Source organism: Leptinotarsa decemlineata, unplaced genomic scaffold (genome assembly GCF_025532065.1).
Source record: "Leptinotarsa decemlineata unplaced genomic scaffold, Ldec_3_MD MMD2_tig00026345_RagTag_RagTag, whole genome shotgun sequence".
Classification (NCBI taxonomy): Eukaryota; Metazoa; Arthropoda; class Insecta; order Coleoptera; family Chrysomelidae; genus Leptinotarsa; species Leptinotarsa decemlineata.
The window spans coordinates 1,643,954-1,667,994 of NW_027412696.1; the positions used below are offsets into that span (position 1 = coordinate 1,643,954).

The 24,041-nt window shown below is 34.7% G+C and overlaps 1 protein-coding gene across 1 annotated transcript in view; it reads right to left on the bottom strand.

Moving 5' to 3' along the window:
* Positions 1–23,462, bottom strand: part of LOC111512159 (cytochrome P450 9e2) — a 46,434-nt gene extending 22,972 nt beyond the window's left edge. Inside the window, exons 1-4 of the mRNA XM_023168261.2 lie at positions 23,357–23,462; positions 11,491–11,703; positions 1,998–2,161; positions 1,120–1,454 (exon numbers count right to left, since the gene is read on the bottom strand). Coding sequence (XP_023024029.2) covers positions 1,120–1,454; positions 1,998–2,161; positions 11,491–11,702 — 711 coding nt within the window. The 5' untranslated portion in view covers position 11,703; positions 23,357–23,462. The remainder of the gene's footprint in view (positions 1–1,119; positions 1,455–1,997; positions 2,162–11,490; positions 11,704–23,356) is intronic.
* Between the last annotated feature and the right edge of the window lie 579 nt (positions 23,463–24,041).

A 24,041-nucleotide genomic window follows, 5' to 3' on the forward strand; every position in this document is an offset into this window, starting at 1 on the left:
ATTTCAAATATTCTGAGTGACGAATATTGGAAAAAAAAACCTGTCATGCTAGATATCTCGAAAACCGTCAATATTTTCGAAGTGCAGATATACATAAAGTTTATTTTATTTTCTATGAAGAAACCGAAAAAGCGATAAAAAATATAGGTTGCCATTTAAAAAGACACAGTTGGGATCCGCCCAGAAAAAATCAAACACCCTGTGTGACCGCCAATATTTTTATTTTGTCGAGCTCGAGCAATAAGGTAATATTATAGAAAATTAGATTCCTATCTGCTTCCTATATAGAGATATGGAACACCGTATATATATATATATATATATATATATATATATATATATATATATATATATATATATATATATATATATATATATATATACAGGGTAAGTACTTCTTGATCATTCCCATATTGATGTCAATTTAAGAGCCACCGGTAGACAGCTGTTTCAGCCTAGAAAATTAGATTCCTATCTGCTTCCTATATAGAGATATGGAACACCGCGCCACTGTTGCAGGACCCTGTATATATATATATATATATATATATATATATATATATATATATATATATATATATATATATATATATATATATATATATATATATATATATATAAATAAATAGATAAGTACTCTTTGATCATTCCCATATTGATTTCAATATAAGAGCCACCGGTATACAGCTGTTTCAGCCTATTGGGCATCGTCAGTACCGGGCAGGCGGTCCTCGATTGAAGACAAAATGAGAAAAAACCAAGAAAGTACTTGATAAAAATAGCTGCGTAAACGCAAGCGAAACATAAGTGGAACCACCTATTGGTGTGACACCCAATATATATATATATATATATATATATATATATATATATATATATCAGTTCAAAATTATGTTTTACAACACAATCAAAATACTCCCAACTGAATATGACTTTTTGAAAATTGTAAGTTTATAAATAGTTTATAGATAGTGAGTTTATTGATAAGTTATATGAAAAAACCGTTTCAGAGTAAACAAAGATTTTCAAACTGATTCAAAATCGAACTGAAAATGTTTTTTCTTTTGTTTTCTTAGAAAACAAGGTATCTGAAATAAACCTTAAAAAATGTTCAATTACCTTCATGACATAGTCAGGAAGCAGTAAAGATGAAAAGAAGGCAATTTTAGCCCGGGTTGAATGGATATTTGTAGCCTCTTTTGACATCAGGTAGAACTCATCATCTGGATTCCTCATTGAATCTACAGTTACTCCAAAAGCAATAGATGCAATTATATCGTTACAATAGTGGTTCATGGTTTCCTTGATATCGAGCTCGATTACTGCTTCATCTTTTTTTGAGAAAAACTCAACAAATGTTTCTGTTACGTTCAATATTGTTTGAAATAATATCTTCATTCTACCACTGGTGAATATTGGAGTAGTGGCGGCTCTCAAATTTCTCCATTTATCCCCTGGAATAGAAATCATTGTATCAATATATCTATAGTAACCACCATAGTTAGAGCCTTTTATTTCAACTAGGCTGAATTTCGAAGCTTCTCATCTGGAGGCTGATGGAAGCTATTGTTGGCTGCAAGCCAGTAACCCCCTGACTGACTTACGATATTAACAAAATTATTGCTCTTCAGAAAACGGAAAAGGGGAAGACCTACGTGTGAACTTTCAATCTTATAGTAGATTATATTCCACTACATATAATGAAACAAAAACCCCGGTTGTTAATTCTCAACAGTGAAGTTTCAACAGATAATTCAGAAATATTTGGAAAACAAATCAATTTTCGAAGCACATTGCAGTAGATCCGATTTTGGAATGTAAGATATACATTTTTATTTCATGAAGTGGTGATTTCTAGTAACAGAATAGAACTCGTTGGCGATAAAGTCCAGGTCAGTTTTGGTGGATATTGAAGAATTATCACGTATTTGATTTAACAATGCTATATGCAAAAAATAGAAGCGAATATTGAAGAATTTCAATATTGAATAAATTACCTGTGAGTTCAACCATATTTCTTCCCCAAAGTGGATCAACTTCTTCTGACAGAAACTTCCTGCGATCCGTGAAGTGGTCAAAATATTTAATCATCACTTGTTTCAGTAGTTCCGGATCTTTAATCAAAAGCGTTGGTCTGGTGAACTGGTAGAATCCGTGATATCTGAAAATATATTCGTTAGAATGGAACAGATTGGGATTGGATGTTTAGGAAAATACTCGAAACAAGACATACATGTGTTTTTAAATCACATATAATTCTTTGAAAACTCTGTGGTCACCTGCACTTTTAATTTTTTCAACATGGTTTAGAAAAAAAAGTTCACTGAAAGTATAATCACATAAAATACAGAAACAACTGTTTTGGGCTAACTAACTTTAATTATGATATAGCCTAGTGTGAAAATAGGGAACAATTGATTCCGTAGAGCACAAACGTACACACCATTCATATAAATAACATTTCATTCTGAGATTTTGACTAGACAAATTACGAAATCGCAAACAATCGTAACAATAACCATATAATAGCATGATAAAGCTATTGAAGAGCGAAACATATGTTGCGGTTTTTTGCGGTTTTGTAAACTGTCTAGTGAAAATCTAACAATAAAGTGTTATTTCAGTTATTTTCATCAAGTATCGGCCTATTCCTTCAAAACACAAAATTTTACTGAAGTTTCTCCCTGGTCAATTGAAATTTTGAGCCGATGCACCATTTCGAATGGGAGGAAAGAGAAAAACAATAGAAAACCTAAGTAACAGGACTAGAGAAAGAAAGATTGAGAAAATTAAGAAATCATAAAGAACGAAGATCCAAAATATAATGAACAATGCTTACGAATATCTAGGGAACGTTGAAAATTATGTTTCCAGGACGATTAGTCGAAGCCAATCAATTTTTCAGAAAGTGATGAATGAAGGAGCCAATACAAGAAAAAATATAAGGTTCGAAATCAAGTCAGATAAATTTGGGATAAAAAGAATGCATTCATCGATAAGTACTATAGGAAGAATAGTGCGAAATAGTAGACAAAAAACCATCATCACCATTTCCACCCTCTCATCGTTTTTCGAACAGAATACTGCTGCTTCAAAAAACATCACAAAGTTAAATTTCAAAGCCTTCAAATCCCGACAATGTCATTGTAGATACCATACGTTGTAGATCACATACATACAGGAGTTCTGCATCATTAGTTTCACTGTATTCTGGAAAACATCCAAACATATATCAAATGGATGATTGAAGAATCCGCTGTTCCTGAAGGGAAACAACAGAAAAATGGTACAAGTCATTGTCATCAGAAAAATGAAGGGGCTTGAGAAATACTTTTTGAGAAAATATGTAGATAACATTTCCGATTTAGATTTGGCTGAACTTTGATGCCAAACCCATTGGATCGGTTCTATGAAAATTGTAGAAAAATGAAGATGTTGAAAATAATTCCTTGATATCTATCCAGGAAGAGAGTCACAGAACACAATGCGATGCAAAAATGTATATTGCAAGGAGTTGATTAGCATCACAACTATTGGACGACTGAATTTCGATGGACCTGATATATGAAACATGAACGAAATGAACAATAGATGAAAGGTAGTTTGTGATCAGAAGTTGATTCTGAACAATTCCTATGGGCATTCAGTAACAGAATAAAAAAATGATTTTGCAGAAGAGACGCAGACACATATTCATATCAACTCAAGACAAAAATATATTCATTTCAAGCTATGGACATCGATGAGACAGAGAGTACCAAGAAAATAGGTAACTTGGTACACCTAGTATACAACTACTCTTTGCAAACAGTTGACTATTGGTAATCCAGATTGAGAAGATAGGTTGTCGATAGTGGCAACGATTCATTCGTGTTTTGTCCGAATTAGGCAGCTGAGTTTTTGAAGATGAAATAACGATGAGATGTTTCCTATTGCCAAAAAATTGGTGAGTGAATATTGCTTCCGAAATCAACGGAATTCATTCGTATATCGTATTCGCAAAACTTATTGGAATCACCAATGGGCTATTCTCCATTGGCGAACTTTCAGCTCTGAAAGTGATTGAAATGAGGTCTAGAAATGAAAGAGATTACTGACACCCTGTATTTTTGGAGCTTGTTCTATAATAACGATTCTTTTAAGAAAGTTACAGCTCTCAACTTTGTTGAAACGTTTTGGGGAGCCTATCGTATAAACCAGTGCAGGGTCTATAGCTGCACAAATCTCTTCTTTGAAATATTCCTTTCTCAATAGAAATCGGGATTTATAATAGCTCCATGAAGATCCGTTTTCGAAAATGTTTTGCAGTTATTTGTGGCTTGAAGAAATTCCTGTGGTCATCTGTAGTGGTAGGTATCTGCTTCTGAAGTGATTCTGGAATACTTGTAAAACCATTGGAGTCCACGTCGCATTTTCTGGGATCTCTCTATTTGAAATCCCTTTCTCTAGAATACTCTGAAGTAGGTTTTGTGCTCAAAGTAGCATTTGTGGAATGATGAAATGGTCCTTTTTTTTCGACTAGCCGGTTATTTCAACAATATTGATGACCTTCAATGACTCTCATGAAATTTCAAAAATTTCAGGGTGATAATTATGAAACAATATTATATGTCAGTGGTATCATTATTGGGTCATCGAATAAAGTCTCTTCCGTATGATATTGCTCACTCATCAAAGTACTCAGAGGTGAAAAATATTAAATTAACTGAACCAAAGCTGTTTCCAAATCTTGAGTGAGAGAGAGAGAGAAAGATAGAGAGAGGTTATGTGTTTATTATCCAAGATACATGACCTTAATGAAAAACACTGGTAGAAAGTAAATAACTACATCCAGATAAATATACAATTACATAATTACATGAAAATAATACACGTTAATAATCACATCTAGGTGAAAGTATAATAATAATAATAATAATAAATATGCTTTATTGTCATAAGAAAAACTTGTTGACAAAGCAAGATACATATATTCAATTACAACACCTTATAAAATAAAACTATAAATTATCAAATACTTCGATAACTTAACGTCAAATGTCAAATGTCAAAATAACTAATACAATCTACAATAAAATATGCCGGTAAATAGATCTTTCTTTCAATATGCACATCAAAGCAAAACTTTTAAAAGGAGTCATTAAAATATTCCTGTAAGCTGTAATACGGTCTATCTACAAGGAATTTTTTTACGGTCCTTCTAAAAACCCTGATAGATAAGTTAGTAGTAGACCTTATGTCAACTGGCAGATGATTATATAATTTGGCTCCATTATAAATTATCGAATCTTTTACTAAACTTGAGGTGGGGATAGGGAGCCTAAAAGTAAACTCACTACTTCGAGTCGAATATGGAGTGGTTACTGAAGTGAATTTTGATTTATTTACGAACACTAAGCACACCGTCTCTAAGATGAACGCTGCTATCACAGTTAATATTTTATTGGTTTTAAAGAGTTCTCTACATGAATCTCTGGGTTTAACATTACAAAGGCATCTAATAGCTCTTTTCTGTAGTACCAGAACAGAAGACAAAAGGGTTGGACTACATGCTCCCCAAAATGGTATGCCATATCGAAGATGGGCGTCAATTAAAGAATAGTAGGCGATTTTCGCAATACTGAAGTTCAGTTCCTTTGAAACCACTCTCACTGCATAACAACCGGAGGATAACTTACTCCCAAGATGTCTAACGTGTTCTTCAAATTTGAGCTTATTATCAATAAATACACCCAAGAATTTAGTATTTGATTTGTTTTGTAAGATACCCTTACCCATGTGAAGTTCATCAAGCGAGCATTTAAATGATATCACATTGGATTTTGAGACATTCAAGGATAACATATTAGCGTCACACCACGATTTTATTTTTTGCAAGTCAGAAGATATTTTTCTATGCAATTCAAATGAGTTCTTCTCTCTCCATAAAATAGTGGTGTCATCCGCAAATAGCGTGAAGCTGCCTGATATATTAATTGTTGTCAAATCATTAACATACAATAAAAACAAAATGGGACCCAACACGGAACCCTGAGGCACCCCAGTTTTGATTACCCTCCTCTCTGAGACTTCAGTTGTTCTAACCATTTGTTCACGTCCTGAAAGGTAAGATTCAAACCATTTGTGAGAAGTTCCTCTGCAACCATACCGGTCCAGTTTCCTAAGGAGTATGTCATGATTAACGCAATCAAAGGCCTTAGAAAGGTCAAGAAAAACTGCTGCGGCTACATCACCAGCGTTTATTTCTGAATAAAGTTCGTACAAAAGTGAGAAAATTGCCTGGTGAGTACCCTTTTCAGCCTGAAACCCAAATTGGTTGTTACTTACGATGCTGTTGAGATTCAAAAATTCATTCAAACGTTTCTTGACCAATTTCTCAATGATTTTCGCCAAAGTCGGAATCAGAGATATAGGCCGTAGATTGGAGGGGTCCTCCAAATCCCCTCCTTTATGTAGAGGGATAACAATCGTAGTTTTCAGGGATGTGGGAAACACTCCAGTATTGAAGGAAGAATTGATTAGTGCTACTATAGTTTCCAGAGCTTCAACAGGTAAATTGAGAACTATCTTTGCAGAAATTTCATCATATCCAGCTGCACTTTTGTTTTTAATATCATACAAAATTTCGGTTAATTCACAAAGATTGGTGTCATACAATATAAGCATTTCACTAATTATAATTTTATCTAAATTGATCAGAGGATCGTAAGGCGCATTGATAGTACCGCTAAGTTTTTGAGCAATCGTGCAGTAATACTCATTGATTGTGTTAGGATTCATAGGAACATCAACAACTGTTTTTCTCGATTTACCTCTCAGCTCATTAATAACTGACCACGTCTCTTTGATTTTATTATTCGATTTCTTGATGTTGTTCATGAAATACATATGCTTAGCTTGCTTGATAGTGGATCTATATATTTTGCGGTATTCTCTAAAATAAGTAGAGATGAATTGGTTGTTTATGTACTTCTTAACATAATGCAGTGAGCGTAAATTTCTAGAAAATACTTTTAGACCTTTTGTCAGCCACGGTTTCTTAGATTTCAATTTAATTTTTTGTTTCGGGAATGATGCATTGAAAACATTCGATAATACAGAATGAAAAGATAAGAATGGATCAGATTCAGTTAGAATATTTTGCCAGTTGACCTCAAGACAATTCATATAGAACCTATTATAGTTCGAACCACTGAACAGCCTCCCATATTTAGATTTAATCCGCTTATCTGATGAGTTGATGAGTACCGAACAAGTAATTGCTTCATGGTCAGAAATACCGGAAGGAGTAACTGAACATGTAATATTTTGTGCATCCAAGTTGCTACAAATATAATCAATCCGAGTTGCAGAGAATCTAGAAATGCGAGTATCCTGCTCTACGTGCATAGCCAAGTGGAACGCCAAAAATAAATTATTAAGTGATTCTCTAGCAATAGATACGTAGTCATTATAATCTATATTAAAATCCCCTGTTAATATCAAGGAGCAATTAAGTGGTAAGTCCGAAAGCAATATCTCTAAGTTGTTTAAGAAAATATTAACATCCGATGATGGAGATCGGTATAGACATACAATATATAAATTATATTTTTTACTAAAACATATTGTGAATTCAAAAATTTTATCCACCAAGAGGTCCTGATACTTATCTATTTGAATGAAAGAGTATTTACTAGCTGCATTATTATTAATCAGAATGACTGTTCCGCCATAATTAGAATCAGTTCGCGAGTTTCTGCATATAACAGAGTAGTCAGATATAAAAATAGGTTCATTTATGTTGCACCAATGTTCAGTTAACAATACTAAGCTAGGAAATGTTAGGCTATCCAAAAAACTATAAAGTTCATTACATTTATGTCTCAGAGATTGAATATTCAGCAATACCAAAGTAAGGGAATCAGAGAGGGAGCTGCAACTAGCTCTATCGGTATATAGTGAAGATTTTACTTTGTGATGATTTTTAAACAAATGGTAGGTTAAGTCTTGAGTATTCGTTATGTTATGAACTTCTACATTACCATCTCTAAAAAAGAACTACATTGATAATGAGCTTGGGAGTCAGTGTCTCTTGAGGATATCTCAGGTTGATCATTGTGAAGTAGAAACGAATTTGAAACATTTCCATTGGTCATTTCATTCTGATGTTCAGCTTCATAAATTTCTTCCGCGAGGGAAGCAGGATTGTCGTCCGAAACTAAAGAGATACATGATAATCTTGGGTAAATGTGGTTCGTAGCTGGCACGTATTGTTTGCTCTCAAGGGTATCTTCTTTACGTTCGCTAAGGGTATAATTTGTTGGTGCTTCCTGACATTTCATGCGGGTCTCGAAATGTTTCAGTAAAGACTTACTCAAGAACCGCTTCGCAGACTTCTTTAAAGAAAAACCATTACGTTTATAGTTACTTCCTCTGAATATATTATTACAATCTAAAATGTTCTGCGATCTATTTTTCTCGTGTAAGGTTTTCATTAATTTCAAGTTATTATTGTAAATTGATTTATTAATTGTAGAAGAGCCGAGTCGGTACGGTTGTGTGATAAACAGTATGTGAGGCGACCTCTCAAGGATTCTAGGTACTTCATTTATTAGGTTTGAGTTTAAATTATCAGGCCATAGTACTACTACATCATTTTCTTGTTGATTTTCAACAATTTTTTCCGCGGTATCAAGAAACTCCGCGTCACTAGCGTTAGGTTTAAGAATTACCTGAACAGAATACTTGTTATCTGCTTGGTAATTGAGAAATTCTGCCATGTCTCTACCATTTCGTCCCGCTACCAAAATAATAGTATTAACCTTAGTTGGCTCAGCTTTGTTCTTAGTTTTATACATTAGGCTCTCTGTAATGGGCTTGTTAAGATCTACTGGAAGTGTCTGCGTGAAAACATCATTGCAATTCATTTCAGTGGAGTCTCTGTGTTTCATATTGACTGGATCGATAAATGTTGATTGGTCCCTGTATGATATAGTGTCGGTTTGAGTGAAGCAAGATGTTTTAACTTCTTTTTTAGTAAGCTTAACGATCTTATCTCGTAGTTCTTTTATAGTAGCTTTTTGTTGTTCTAGCAAGGCGGTCATTTCGTGTTCCGTTTTTTCGGCAATTTGGGTGAACATCTGGTGATCATTTTTTAGTTTTTTGATATAATTATCTTTATATAAACTATCTTCATTTAAATCGTTGATTGTTTTTTCTAAGATACTGAGTTCCTCTGCAACTTGTTCGTTTTGTTGATTGGATTCAGAATGGCAGCATTCAATTATGTTTCCCGTCAAGAAGCAAATTTTTGATTTGAATTTTGTCGATGCACAACTCTTATGGTAAATACCTGAGCATATTTTACACACATAACAGCTGGAGATTTTAGTTTTGCAGCACTTATAGAACATTTTCTGAACCGCACAATAAAACACAGCAGGTCTGATCGAGACACTGCAGCCAAAAAAAGTACACATATAAGCAGCGTCAATTTTATATCGTTGCGTTATTAAAATATTCTGTCAGATTGTATCAGACTTTAGATGCTCGTCTTGCATTCATTTTCTTTATATCTTCAGGAAGTTTATTATACATTTTGACCCCGACGTAAATTATTGATTCTTTGATCAGTGTGGATTCAGGGATGATTACCTAATGATGAATCCATTGCATTCCGCGCAGTGCGATTGTTATTTTCATATAAAGATCTATTCTTGTAAATGAGACAGTAGAGTAGCTAAGAGATTATGGGGCAAATGACAACACCGCCTTATGGGAAATACCATGTGAATTTGGAGAAAAAAGCCAAGCTCCGTTTTGCAAATTTTTGTCCCAACATGGGAATCTCCATTAGACAGTATTGCCAGGTTTTCCAAAATCCACAAGATTTCATACACCATTCAGATGTCGCACGATCCACTGTATTGGAAATAAAAATATAATAACTCTGCGCGCTCGACCCAATACTATCTAGCATTAAAGATGAAATTCAGTCATTGCCACCCTCACGTGGGTTGAATAATTTTCCAAACTACCTGTTCCATATTAAAAAGTAGGGTCTGTGTGTGTGAACGGCCGGGAGCCGAGATGTTGTAATCGATTCAAGACAGGTGTTGAAGTAGTGTGAAGATTAAATAACGTGCCTTTGATAAGCAATATTGTAAAATCTCGTGAAGTAATAACCTGAAAATTATCAACTTGAGTTGTAACTATAACTGAAAAGTAGTGTCATCACTTTGATCGAAAATAAATTCATTCACCTGTCATTACCACATTTAGCCGTCAAGTTTGGTTTGACTTTGAAATAAATGCAAAGTTATTATCTGTCGACGTCATGCTAGATGGATGTGTGTGAGGTATCCAAAACAGATGCGTAGACTCAACACATAACATTTTACAGGAGAACGGACTGTCATTTCTCACGCATATGCATGTCTAACATGAACTACAATATATTTAATGATGATTCAAAATGCTACACTATATTTTTCGTGAAATATAATTACATTACAATTTGAAGCAACATAGTAGATGATATTGACGTAACTTCAAATAAAAAGTGTGTATCACCTCACTTTGGTCTCTTTTTCCCCACACATTGGCCAAATCTGATGATGGAGTTTGGTTTAACCTTGAAACTGAATGGAAGGTTTTTTTCGAGGGTCGAGTTTTCATGTATGCCGATGACACAACAATCATTGTAACGTCTCCAGGTCTGAATGAAATTGAAAATTAAACAAAACTAGTAATCAATGAATTCAAATGTAATGAATTCGAATGTTGGTGAAGAAACAATCATTTAATGAATAATGAAGATAAAACAACATTTATCCAGTTTTCAAGTATCAGCACCCTCTCCAAATAAATCTAGGTTTTGAAACAACAGAATATACAAAATTCCTTGGAACACAACTTGACAATAAATTGTCTTCCAATAATCACATCGGATACTTGTGTACTTCTCTGAAAAAAATGTATTTTGCCGTCCTAACAATGAAATCAAATTTTTTGAGACATAATATCTTGGATATATACTATGATCTAGTGTATTCTAAGCTTAATATAAATATTACCATTTGGGGATACTCATCAGAAATTAATGGTAATCCGGATGTATGGTCAGGTTCAACTACTTGGTTTCGTCCTGTATGATTCCATCCACTTCAGGGTCATATCTCTTATACCATAGTGAGAGAGTTTCTGAAGTAATAATGTGTGATTGACACAGTCAAGAGCTTTAGTCATATCACAGAATGCTGCCGTCACGTGTTTGCTGATAAAATAATAATTTGATACTGCTTCTGAAGGGTCGAATTTTTAAAAAACAATGGGAGACTAAGTTAACCTGAATAGAAGCCTTCCGATCACGAATATATTGAGGATGACGTAGATCTAAATATGGAATAGTTCATGGAAAACACAAACATTTTATTTTCTCAAAATATCTCATAGAAAAGGTATTCATAAAGATGGAAGATAATTGCAAACGATTCTGAAATATCTCACCTTGCATTGACCTTTTTATAAATATTATCCATGATGATTGGTATACTTTCTAATCCCATTACATTGCGGAAATTATCTCCGAACATCCATTTCGGAGTTTCTTGTGGAACTCCCCTCTTTCTCCAGTAATACATAGGTCGAACGAAATAATAATAAAATGTAGCCATCACGATGATCGCCACGGCAAAAATAGCTAAAATAGTCTCTGCCATTCTGAAAATATCAATAGAATGGAAAATGAGAACTGTTCATCGAATCTAAAAATATTATGCAATATATCTTTTATACTAATATTATAAATGTGAAAGTTTTAGAGGATGGATGTATGTGTGTATTTATGTTTGTGCACCGTATAGAAGTGAACACTAGTAAATTCACTCCCGGTTGGCGTCTTTGATGTATCGGGTCGGGATTTTATTTTTTGCTGGAGTGTGGCGGGGCAGGAGGGTGTCGGCAAAGACCTATCGTGCACCTCTGCACGAGGTTTGATTAAAATATATGTGACCATGATCTGACTTAATCATTGCTATGAGGAGCTCCCAATAAATGTCTCATATGATCGTGAACTGTTTGAGAATTGATAAAAAATAAGACAAGGTGGTGAAATAAACGTATATTTCATATGATAAGATCATACAATTTAGGTATATTCTTAAGATTTTTCAGAATGTTGAGTTTTTGATTTTTTTTTAATAATTTGTTTTCAAATTTCTATCGGGAAATTTTAAAGTATAATCAATTGTCACCCTTGTGAAAGGAGAAAATGAATAATCCAAAATGAAATTATCACAAGGATGAGAAATGTTGATTTCTGAAAACATTGTTTTGAGATGGTTGCCTATCCAATTATTGAGAAATTCTGTCTCTAGATGAATGATACTTTGTTTAAATGAATCTGGAATCATATATAAACTGCCAAACTGTTTGTATTCTGTATTAGGTACTATATGACTTGAAATAACTATATACATTTGTGTAATTCAGTGTGGTACTATCCGCCGTAGCAAAATTTGTACATTATTCACATGAATGTTTTCTTAAACATTTTATCAAAAGATATCCACAAACAGCGCAAGCTGTTGCCTTCTGGAGTGGCTAGGTTTGTGATGCACTGGTGTAGTAATGAATATTAATGGAGTTTTTATCCAACACAAAATTGGTATTTTTAACACCTTAACACGTGTTTCGATCACCAAGTGATCATATTTATTGAAGAGGAAGAATAAACTGTTTAATTTTCCTCTTGAAGATGATCACTTGGTGATCGAAACACGTGTCGAAGTGTTGAAAATAACGATTTGGTGTTGGGCAAAAACTCCAGAAATATTCTCAAAGGTTTATAGGAATTTTTTGGAACTTCCACAACAATCTTCATTCTAATCATGTCAGCATCTGTGATACTAGATGGAATCTCACAAATATCTTCTAGATCAGTGGTCGCCAACCTCTTCAATGTGTTGTTGATTTTGGAATAAACAGCGAGCTACCCACATGGAAGCCACGTAACGCAACGTAAATGAAATAATCCACAGTTAATTTATCATTATATGTATTTATTTCACTATTCAACTGGTAATACATAATACATAGGTACTAATAATGAACTAATAACAAAATAACTGATATTACTAGTACGTATTTGTTCATAGCTACATTCCTACCTATCAAACGAAGGTGTTTGAAAAATAAACACAAACTTTTATTCAGCCACAACAGTATGTCACGTATAATTCAAAAATAGTTAATAATAACAACAGAAAAGTAACGCACTATCATGAACATGAACATTGGAAAATAAAAAAGCACGTTCAATGAGAAGGCTGACACTCAGACTCATCGATAATTTTTTTAATGTTTGCAGTATAATTTGATGCCGCCATTCGAATACAATTATCCAAATGTTCATCTGTAAGTCGATTGCGATATTTGTTGATAAACTTCATATTGGAAAAAGAAGATTCACACAAATAGGTTAAACTGAATAATGCTTTCACTTTCAAGGCAACACGGCATAGAACTGAATATTTGTCTTTACTTTCAATAGGCCAGATACATTCAGTACTTGAGACTAACGATTTGAAGGCTTAATCATTTTGAAACTCAATGACTTCCATTTCTGTTGCAGCGATGTCTTCGCCAAAGTTCTGCATAACACAAGTTGCAAACTGTTGGATATCAATTTCCATTTCCAATTTCTTCAGGGTAGAAATTATTTCTGCATGATATTTATAGTCATAGGGTTCTAATGGATTTTGAGATATTTTTTCTGAAAGAATAGGAAAATGCTTGGCATCGCTGTTAATTAGGTTTTGTTCCCAGAACTCCAGCTTTTTGATAGATGCTTCTATATCAGAAATCATTTTCGCTAGTTCTTTGTCTCTCCCCTGAAGCTGCAAATTAAGTTCGTTCAATTCATCTGTAATGTCCACGAGAAAACCAAAATATCTAAGCCAGATTGAATTTTCTAGTTCCGAAGTCGGTTCATCGAGTTGTTTGAAAAATTGAACTATGCCGGAGAGGACATCATTAAAACGTTTCAGCACCCGTCCTCTACTCAACCATCGGACTTCAGAGTGAAGGAGTAGGTCCCCGTATTGACAGTCAACTTCATCGGCCAAGGTTCTGAATAATCTTCTTTGTAACGCCTGAGCTCTAATCTTGTTCACAATTTTCACCACCAGTTTCATAACGTTGTTCAATTTCAGGAAATTTCCACATAATGCTTGCTGATGGATAATGCAGTGGTAACAGAGAAATTTCGGAAAAGTTTCATCTTCACGACATAACGCCACCAGACCCTTATCACAACCCACCATAGCTGGAGCGCCATCGGTTGTCAAGCCTACCATTTTCGATATTGGAATTTTCTCGGAAGAAATAATATTTTTCAAATGAGAAAACAACTCATGTCCAGTAGTGTGTCCTTTCAGTGGAATGAACTCCAAAAGATCTTCTTTAATCGTGAAATCACTAAAAACTATCCTGACGGACACGGCCATCTGGGCAGTGTCAACGACATCTGTTGATTCATCCAGTTGAAGTGAAAATTAAACACAGTTATCTGAGTCAGTTCTTAACTGTTAAAAAATATCATTGCTCATTACTTCTACACGTCTCATCACTGTATTAGCAGAAAGTTGCATAGATTTTATAGCTGAAACTATCTCGTCTTCATTTCTAAAGTTGGCAAATAACGAATCAGCAGCTTCTGAAAACGCCTGTTTTATCATTTCCCCGTCTTCATAAGGTTTCTTTTTTTGTGCGATTATTTGGGACACACGGTACGATGCTACAGTTGCAGCCTTATTTTTGTCGACTGTTCTCAAAAATATTGATTGATGTCTAATTAACTGCTTTTTTAACTGTTTCAGTTTCTCCTTTCTGGCGGCAGAATGTAGAGGGAATGATTTTTCAAAATTAGAATGTACAGTTTTATGATGTCTCTCAATATTTCCTTTTTTAACAACGGAGACCGAAGTATTACATAATAAACACACATTTTTATCTTTAACTTCTGTAAAAAAGTATTGTTCTTCCCATTCCGAATGAAAGTGGTATGTCTTTACCTTCTTACAACTGCTTGCCATAATATTGTTTTTGTTGTTCTCTACTAACCCAACCGCTGGACGTTGGTTACGCGTTCAGTTTTGAACTAAGCGCAATGTCGCCGCGCCGTGCGTATTTATCCCGTTCAAAGCAATCCAGATCGTTCTCGAACACTAACGCGCAGGTCCGGCTGGTCGGTTCTAGCCGATTCTAGCTTGATGCCGCAACGTTGCCGTTGTTTATGTTTAATATTTTGACAATTAGATTTTTTGTGGAATTTTCGGAAGCTTCTCTGATTTTTGCAGTTTGTATTTTTTAAATTAAAATCGTTGTGAGAGCTACCAGAATTGCCTCCGCGAGCTACCGGTAGCTCGCGATCACTGTTCTAGACAGTTTGTTCCTTCTGTTTGTGTGAAATACTGAAGAAAAATGTGTTTTTGAAAGCTCTGGTAATTTGGATAGGAATTGTGTTTCTGGCATTTCCACAAGTATTGTGAAAAAAATTGACTAAAATAATTTTCCCACACAGGAATATAAATCAGCACAGTCCTGATTTATATTCCTTGTCAGTATCTATCTATTCTTATCTATGTAGAATTTCCGAAAGTTGCTGAAATGCCGTAATTATATGCCACCCCTAAATGAATCTCATTTGTCCAGTCGTGTTTTTTCCTCTTTTTGATATTATCTAAATTTTCTTTAGAAAATCAATTTGTCTTGTGTGTTTATAGTATTGAGTATTTATAATAAGGATATTGATTAATTGAATAGATTGAATTAAATATTGATTAAATAGATTGAAGCAGAATTTGATGAGAAACAAAAAATAGCTAGTTCAGCAAATGTTTATTTCGTTTGGTTTTGAATCGTTTTTCTGAAATATTTTTCCAAATTATTGGGTTGGTTGTTGTAAATCGAAACTTCGTAATAAAATACAGATTTTTTAGTTTTGGGTTACCTAGTTTGCTAATTATGAAGTCTGTCAATCGAATGAAATTCTAATGTTTTTTGTTATTGATGACAGAATCTAAGATTAGACATATTAGCTTTTTTATAGTAGATTATCTGAAACATATGAATGAAAAGTAGGCTCCAAAAGAAGTTATTCTAATATACATTTGATGCTCTCGTTTTGCAGAGAATTCAGTGAAATAAATTGTTTTTCTACAGTTACCTATCAAAAACTTCATGTGGTTCAACAATATCCACTGGAAATCCACAAAATTCCTTTGTGTATTTCCAGTGTAACTGCAGGCATATACCATTCGTGAAGTTCAATTTCATCAAATTAATTTCATTAAAAAAGTCTGCGTATTATCAATATGATCTATAACAATTTATTTTCATTATATGTTCATTACTTCAATCTCACATAATGAATAATAGATAAACATATGTTTTTTCAACAACTGTAAAAAAAATTATTGCCCATATCACCCTGCAAATTACAGCAACCCACAGCTCGCCACTTGTTTATTTTGGAACTAGACACAAATTTTTCACAAATACAAAACCACCACGTACAACGACTCACTCTGTAATAATATTCCATGCCTCAACTTGGCTCGCTTGGTAAACGCCTCAGATTCAGTCGGCGTCGCTGTAGATCAGCTACGCATAAAATTCGAGGTGAGGAATTTCGACCCAAATATGGCGAAGAATGAACTTACGACTTGTGTTTACTTCTATACGGTGGTTTGTGTCTCTTTTACGCTTGAACGAATGAACGGATTTAAATGAAACTTAACATAAATACAGCTTATACATCAGAATAACATATATGCTACAATTTACGAAGGTTTTGTGTATTTGTGGTCATAATGTAACGATAAGTATTAAGTAAGTCAGAAAAATTCTAGCCTCCTGAGAGCTATCTTGGCGTGCGCTGCCTACACCGTTGATGTATCGTAAAATAGTTCATCTAGAATAGTTCTAAATGAAAGTCTGCGATAGCATATATCTACCTACCTCTTATGTGGTAGCAACTATATGCAATATTCTGAGTCAGACATACAGTTGAATAGAATACATTTTTTACAATGCACATTTTAGAATATCAGTCACATTCGTTTAAAAATACGTTTTTTGTATTTAATATAGATAAACTTTGTCTGTTATAATAAGTAACTTGGAAGAATCATCTGAAAGTTATCACGATAAGATTAACTTGACGCAACACAGTAAGCCTTTACGCGTCGCGTCTAATGTGAAACGTGAAAGTACGATGCGCGGGGATAGGGGAGAGGTCTAAGTAATAAAGCGCCGTCACCGAGAACGCGACCCGAAGGCGAACAGACGCGTGAGGGCAGACGTCGTTGATAGTTGTGCTATTTTTGCGAATTTCTTTATAGGTAACATAATTAGATCCGCGCAGCTATTCATTAATAAGTGCATTTGGCATATTTTCTCAATTACTGTTTTTTTGAAGTAAAAATAAGGTACTAGCTGTTGCCCGCTCTTATATTAACGTACAACCGAAGCTACTGAACCTAGAATCTTGAAATATGCAGGTAAGTTCTTTCTATTACGTAAATAAGCATCGTGAAAGGAAATCAGGAATTTCCACCTCCAAGGGGGGTGGGTTGATGAAGAAATATTGTAACAATTTGTTCAACTTGGTCTGTCATGAAACTCAATGTGTTAAACCAAATTCTACGCGGGCGAAGCTGCGGGCAACAACAATTACTATTCGAAAGAATATAGAGAGACAATAGAAATACAAACAAGATGAGGCAATCCAATTAGGAGAAATCAATCCAAGCACACTTATAATAATGTAAAATCGGGGTTAAATACCAGCTTCGTAGTTACAGCGATCGGAACAACGGGAACAACAACTTAAGCACCAACTCGGGCACTGCGAACATAATCACATCGCCTTTGATAATATCTACCGCAGTAGAAGACGAAAAGTCAGGCATACAAACCTGCAGACCACGGCCAAAAAAAAAACTCAAAACAGTTCTCACACAAATAGCAACTATTAAATATAATCATCATATCAGGATCATGCTGAACTTCAAAATTAATTTATTCAAATTACAGTAGCCAGAAACAAATATAAGGTGCCTCTGCCGAACTCTAAAAACCTGATTCGGTCCCCAGCGGGGTGAGCATGAAGTATGTGATCTGCTGTTCCATCATTTTCCAAACAGAGGCAACACAATCAGTCTTCCGACATTCCAAGTCTCTGCATATGATGACTCAAATGACAGTGACCTGAGAAGTGAGAATGCCTGTTAGACATCGTAGTTCATTCCTACTATAGTCCAGCAACTGTTCGGTATCAAGCTTCGAAGGGTGAATGAACGCCTTGGATCGAGCCAATTCTGGAAGATTCTGCCAGAAGTACATAAATCTTCTTGCCATCCAGGTGTTTTATGTTTGTTTGGCAAAGCTTGAAGCGATGTCAATGACAGGTTCTGATCCGATGAATCTGCTTGCAGCACCCTCCTTTGTAAGGGAGTCAGCAGCCTCATTGCCTTCCAGGCCAGTATGGCCAAGATTCTGGACCAGAGACAGTCTATTGAATCTTCCTATCGAGGAGTGTCGTTTTTGGCAATTTGCTACCAATTTAGAAGTTGCTCGATGGGAGCCAAAAGCTTTCAACGCCACTTGACTGTTAGAGAATATTTTTATTGATTCAATAGTGTAAATTTCCGCTTAGAATACAGTCGTATAGGTTCCTAGGCAGGTTATCCCTGTTTAAGGTCTGCGGCTAAAAACACCTGCACTAGAACCGGCAGGTATTTTCGATCCATCTTTGAACCACCAACTATCTGCTTTCAATATATCCTTCTCCCGGCAGATCCAGTTTTCTCTACTGGGGAACATTACTTTATAAGGCAGTTCGTAGCTGACAGTTGGAGACATGAAGTCAGAGGTCATTCCCAGAATGTTGTGACTTTCAGTGTCGACCAACAGTCTATTGCACTCTGCATTAATATGATTTGTGCGATTGGCAAAGTGCACAAGTCCATATGCAGCCTCTCTCTCTCCAGAAATATGTGGAGGGGAGGTAAATTTAGAAGGATCTCCATGGCCGCTGACGGTGTGGTACTGATGGCACCACGGATGGCCAGACAAGCCTGTCTCTGTAAGTCAGAGAGCTTCGCTTGGGCTATTTTCTGTAAAGCCTTCGGCCAGCAGGCAATTGTACCGTAAGTGATTATTGGTCTGACAATCATCACATATATCCAGTAGATTTGTTTGGGACCTAATCACCAAGTTTTACCACAAATCCTTCGACATATCCATATGGACAGTCTGGCTTTGTGTAAAACTTTTTCCAAGTGTGCGTTCCAGGTGAGTTTTTTAGCAAGGACAATGTCGAAATATTTCACCTCAGTTCCAAATGGAATGATCTCACCATTGAGGGAAAGTGGCATTAGATCATTCAATTTTCTTCTCCTGGTGAAGGGGATTATCACAGTTTTGCCGGAATTGACAGACATCTGCTCCCTTAGGTACTGTGAACAACGTCCAACGTGCTTTGGAGGATATTACAAGCTACCCTTTCCGATGTGGACCTTTCCAAGATGACAAGGTTATCTGCATAAGGTGAACACTTAAGTGCTACGTCAATTTGATTTTGTGAGATAGTGGTTCGGAAGAATGCCAAAAAAGAAGGAGCATAGCAGTCATAAAAAGACAGGGAAAAGAAACGGAGACTGGAAAAATTTCAAAGGAAAATGGACAAACCGATGAATGAATTGATATCGGAAAGTTCAAGTGGAGAATTACATGCGGAATAAAGTTCCAAATACCTTGAATGATCTGAAGTGTTCAACAATCGTGCGTACTGCTGGAAAATAGATGGTCGCGTGTCTCACAATGGTGAATCGAGTGAACGTATGTTCACTCACACAGCATTGTGATGAATGAGAAAGACAGGTTTTTAATTAATATGAACTGAGTCGACATGTGTTTTACTCATAATCAATTGACTGTTGTCACGTGACAACAACACTTACTCATCAATCAACAGTCTACAGCTCACAAAGATGATCAGAACAGTCACTCAATCATTTTGGAGAGGCTACCATCAGCCCCAAGGATCAATAGTAAACTGCTTGCTTTACTTGGGGTCTTTCCCAAAGCAAATACGTACACCGTACCACAGTTACATCAAGAAATAGATTCTGAAAAAAACAAATATCTCATAGAAAGGGATATGCAAGAAGCTGAGAACTGAATCATTGGTGAAATATATTACATCTGAGAATTGATCTGCTCAAAATGCCCCAATAAATGAATTGGGTCAATTCTGCTTACCTGGATGTAGACAGAGACAAGACAGTTACTTTGTGCACAGTTATGTCAGCATCAGACAATGAGATCAACAGAAAAATAACATTCAGTACTGTCAAACTACAAGTTTCATCAACCCCTGTGACAGATGCAACTGGCTACGTCAAGTGTGTTAGAAAAATACAATTCAGAAGGCTAGCTGGGAAATTGAAATTAATTATCAACAGTCTCACCGTTAATGCCACTATACTGAACGTTCAAAAAAGTTTTTGTCTTTTTGGAAAACTATAACTAGAAGATTGAAAGATCTTAGGTTGGGTCAGTTTTATATGATTGCTTCTTGCAGAAAAATCTTTTTAGTTAATTTTACTTAATGTCACATTGGCTCTAGGCTGAGGCATCTAGACATCTGTGTCAACCCGATTCAAGTCGCAGTTATACTAGATGCAGGAGAAGTTTACGAAAATGAAATAGGATGATATTATTATTTAGAAATAATTTAAAATTCCTACAGGAATTCACACATTCATATTGTGACATGAAAAATCTAATTGATACAATGATGACCAGTTGAATTTTCAAGATAAACTATCCCCTCAATGTTTCTATCTTCTAAAACTCCAACAATGTTAACTCGTTTTTTTTTAAATATGTGTCACTCACAGTTTTGGTGTCAATAACTATTGATATTTTTCATTACAGGTGAACTATCTGCAGAACGAACAATTTTTCCAAACACCAAAACTATTGTTGGTGCCTTCAGAAATTCAAATAAACTAAAATAGTGCTCGTTTTTAGTAGGTTTGATCTGAGGTTCTGCTACTATTGAAAAGCTGTGGGTATTGAAAATACCCAAAGGAGATTTCCTGTACCGCCGAGTAATGGAAACAAGACTTGGGAGAGAATGGTGTTGGTTATAGTTTGTGATATTTTTGGGTAGTTTTTCAATCATGAAGTCGCTATTTCCCCCATTCTACTGAAATCAGGAATGTGATTGTGTCTGCACACAATATTTTTTCCTCATCTCTTTTGTGACTGAATTCATCAACAATGGGTGAAAGAAACGTGAAACGAGTTTCTGATGAACTAGAGTTACTGAAGTGACTGTAGTTCAACTCTATCCAGCAATTCCAGTAATTCCAATTCGAAAATGCCATCCAGAAGGCTGAGAAAGTGAAATCAGTAAAAAAAACTCGAGAGGAGCTTGAATCTTTCAAAATGAGTAAAATGGAACTGAAATGGATGGAGACTGTACTCAAAACAGAAATGAAGTCATTCTGAACGAACAGGTATTTAGAGTGAGTTCCATAAATCCCTGAATACAGTTGAAAGATGATATAAAATATATACCCAAAATGAAGTTGGATGGGCGTAACTGGAAATGCATTTCAACTTCTACTTTTTATTTTTCAAGAAAAACTTCATAGACTTCACCACATTCACTTCGATTTGTCCAATGAGCAATTTATCTCCCTCTCTGTGACGTCAGCGGTGAATGTATTGAACATGAATTTATTTGATGTACTGAACCTGAGAAAGAGAAGGTGATCGTTGCCATCAAGTGATAATTAAAACATGGGTTATCAGAAAAAGTATCAATATCCATCCATATACATATTACTGAAAAAATAACAAAATCTTTTTTTTCTATGTAAAAAGTGGATTTCTACCTTACAAACATTGTTCACATATTTTATAGACCTAATGGTCATATTTTCTATCACTTATTCAAAAGAGACCATAGATAAGTTTGAAAAAATTTTCCAAAGTAGTGCAAAATACGAAAAGTACATTCTCCAAACAAACAAAATGAATCATCAGGAAGGTGATTGTTCTATTATGAAATCTGACCAAGCTCAAGAGTTAAAAATCATGATTTCCAAATAGAAAAAAATTCCCAGGGTTTTCAGAAAGAGGTGATTGAGGAAGAATAAAATAACATTGCAATTTCATACTACATGATAAGTGAGTCACTGGTACATTTTATGTGAACATAAAAAATCAGTGTATATTCTTCTATCTGGAGCGAGGTGTATTTCGAACAGCTCCTTAAAAATGAATCGTACTTGGCTACCCGCCTGGAAGGAAAATTGAATAGCGACACAATTACAAAAAAACTAATCAACAACATTGACATATTTCAAATTTCAAAACTCTCTCGACATATGTCGAGAAAATTCGGGAAGAAGCAAATCAGCAAAAAAATATCTTTAATTTTTCCAATTCTGAATACGCTGGCGGATTTTAGCTTCCGAAAAGTTAAGACAAGTGTCTATATAATTTCTTTGCTCTTACTTTGATGAAAATATCACTGATGAATAGAATATTAGTTTTTCCTGGAAAATACTTTGAATACACGAAGTAATTAATCGAGGTGAACTGAAAAGTTTGCCATTTCTACGCGTGCAAGTTCTTCATTACAAACTTTTATATTTTTCAGATTGTGGAAGATGGAAATACCCAAAGAAGGTCGATTTGAACTTTCACATTTTACATGAGATGAATTTCGTACAATAATATAAATTATTTCTGCAACTCACATATTTTGAATATTTCCCTGACAAAGCCTGGTAAAGGAGCGAGAGCCCAAGACCACTCTCATAACATATGAAACAGACTTTGAACATCGAATATTGAAAATGTTCCGCCAAACGATAATATGGAATTTATTTTCCATTAAGTTCCAGAATTCAAGGTGCGATACACTATCAGTATATTTTTAGTACCTCAATGCTGAGAATTAAAAACCTAGTGAATATTGAATTTGTGAAAATAGTTAAATCCAGTATATAACTGTACAGTATACCAGAAAATAACGAACATTGTGAAAAATGAAGTATTCAAAAATAATTTGTTGTTTGTGTTTCTTGATTAAGTTATGAATTTTAATCAAGTGTAACTCGATTCCATTACATATGAAAAATAAAGTACCTATCGAGTTCAATCGAACTAGTTTCTTTTAGTAAGCTCACAAATGTTTTCTCTTCCTGAAAATATATAATGGGAAATGATTTTATATCCAACACCAAATGAGTAAATTCAACATCAGAAATAATATGCATATACATACCTAACAATAAATGTTAACTGTAGAGCTACTGACTGAGAACAAATAACATCAGAGGCAGGAAAAGTAATAAATCAGAATAATTGTAATCGTGTAAAGTGGAAAAAACTTTCCATGTAATTTTTTAGGTAATTGTTCGAAGGATTGAAATCGTACCATTGATTCTCCCTACAGAATGTCCCGGAAGGAATACAACCAAATTGATTATGAGTGTTTGTAAAAACGAAATCATTATATTTTCAGAAATGGTGGACCTCACTTATCAGTTCGATATTCTATAGAATATGTGGGCCAAAAAACTGCTTGTTCTATGAATGGATTCGCTTCGGAACATAGAAGTGAAAATAATTCGACATGGGTAGAAAAATGTGTTGGAACTAGTCGTATCATGGATCACATTGAATGAAAACTATGATAACGATGTCTCCTCCTTTACAATCATTGATTCTGTTTACTGCGAAATACTTCAGAAAAACTGCTTATTTATTCTAATTTTACAAATTTCTATTGGTAAATTACATGCACAATTTCTATGTTGGTTACGTTGAATTTTGCATTATGGTGCTTCTTTGTAACAAAATGAGCAACATCCAATGTCTTCAGGGTTTATACGATATATATTCAATATTTAATATTCATTTGTAGTTCCTCATCACATATAAATACAAAAAAAATTACAGATGAGGCT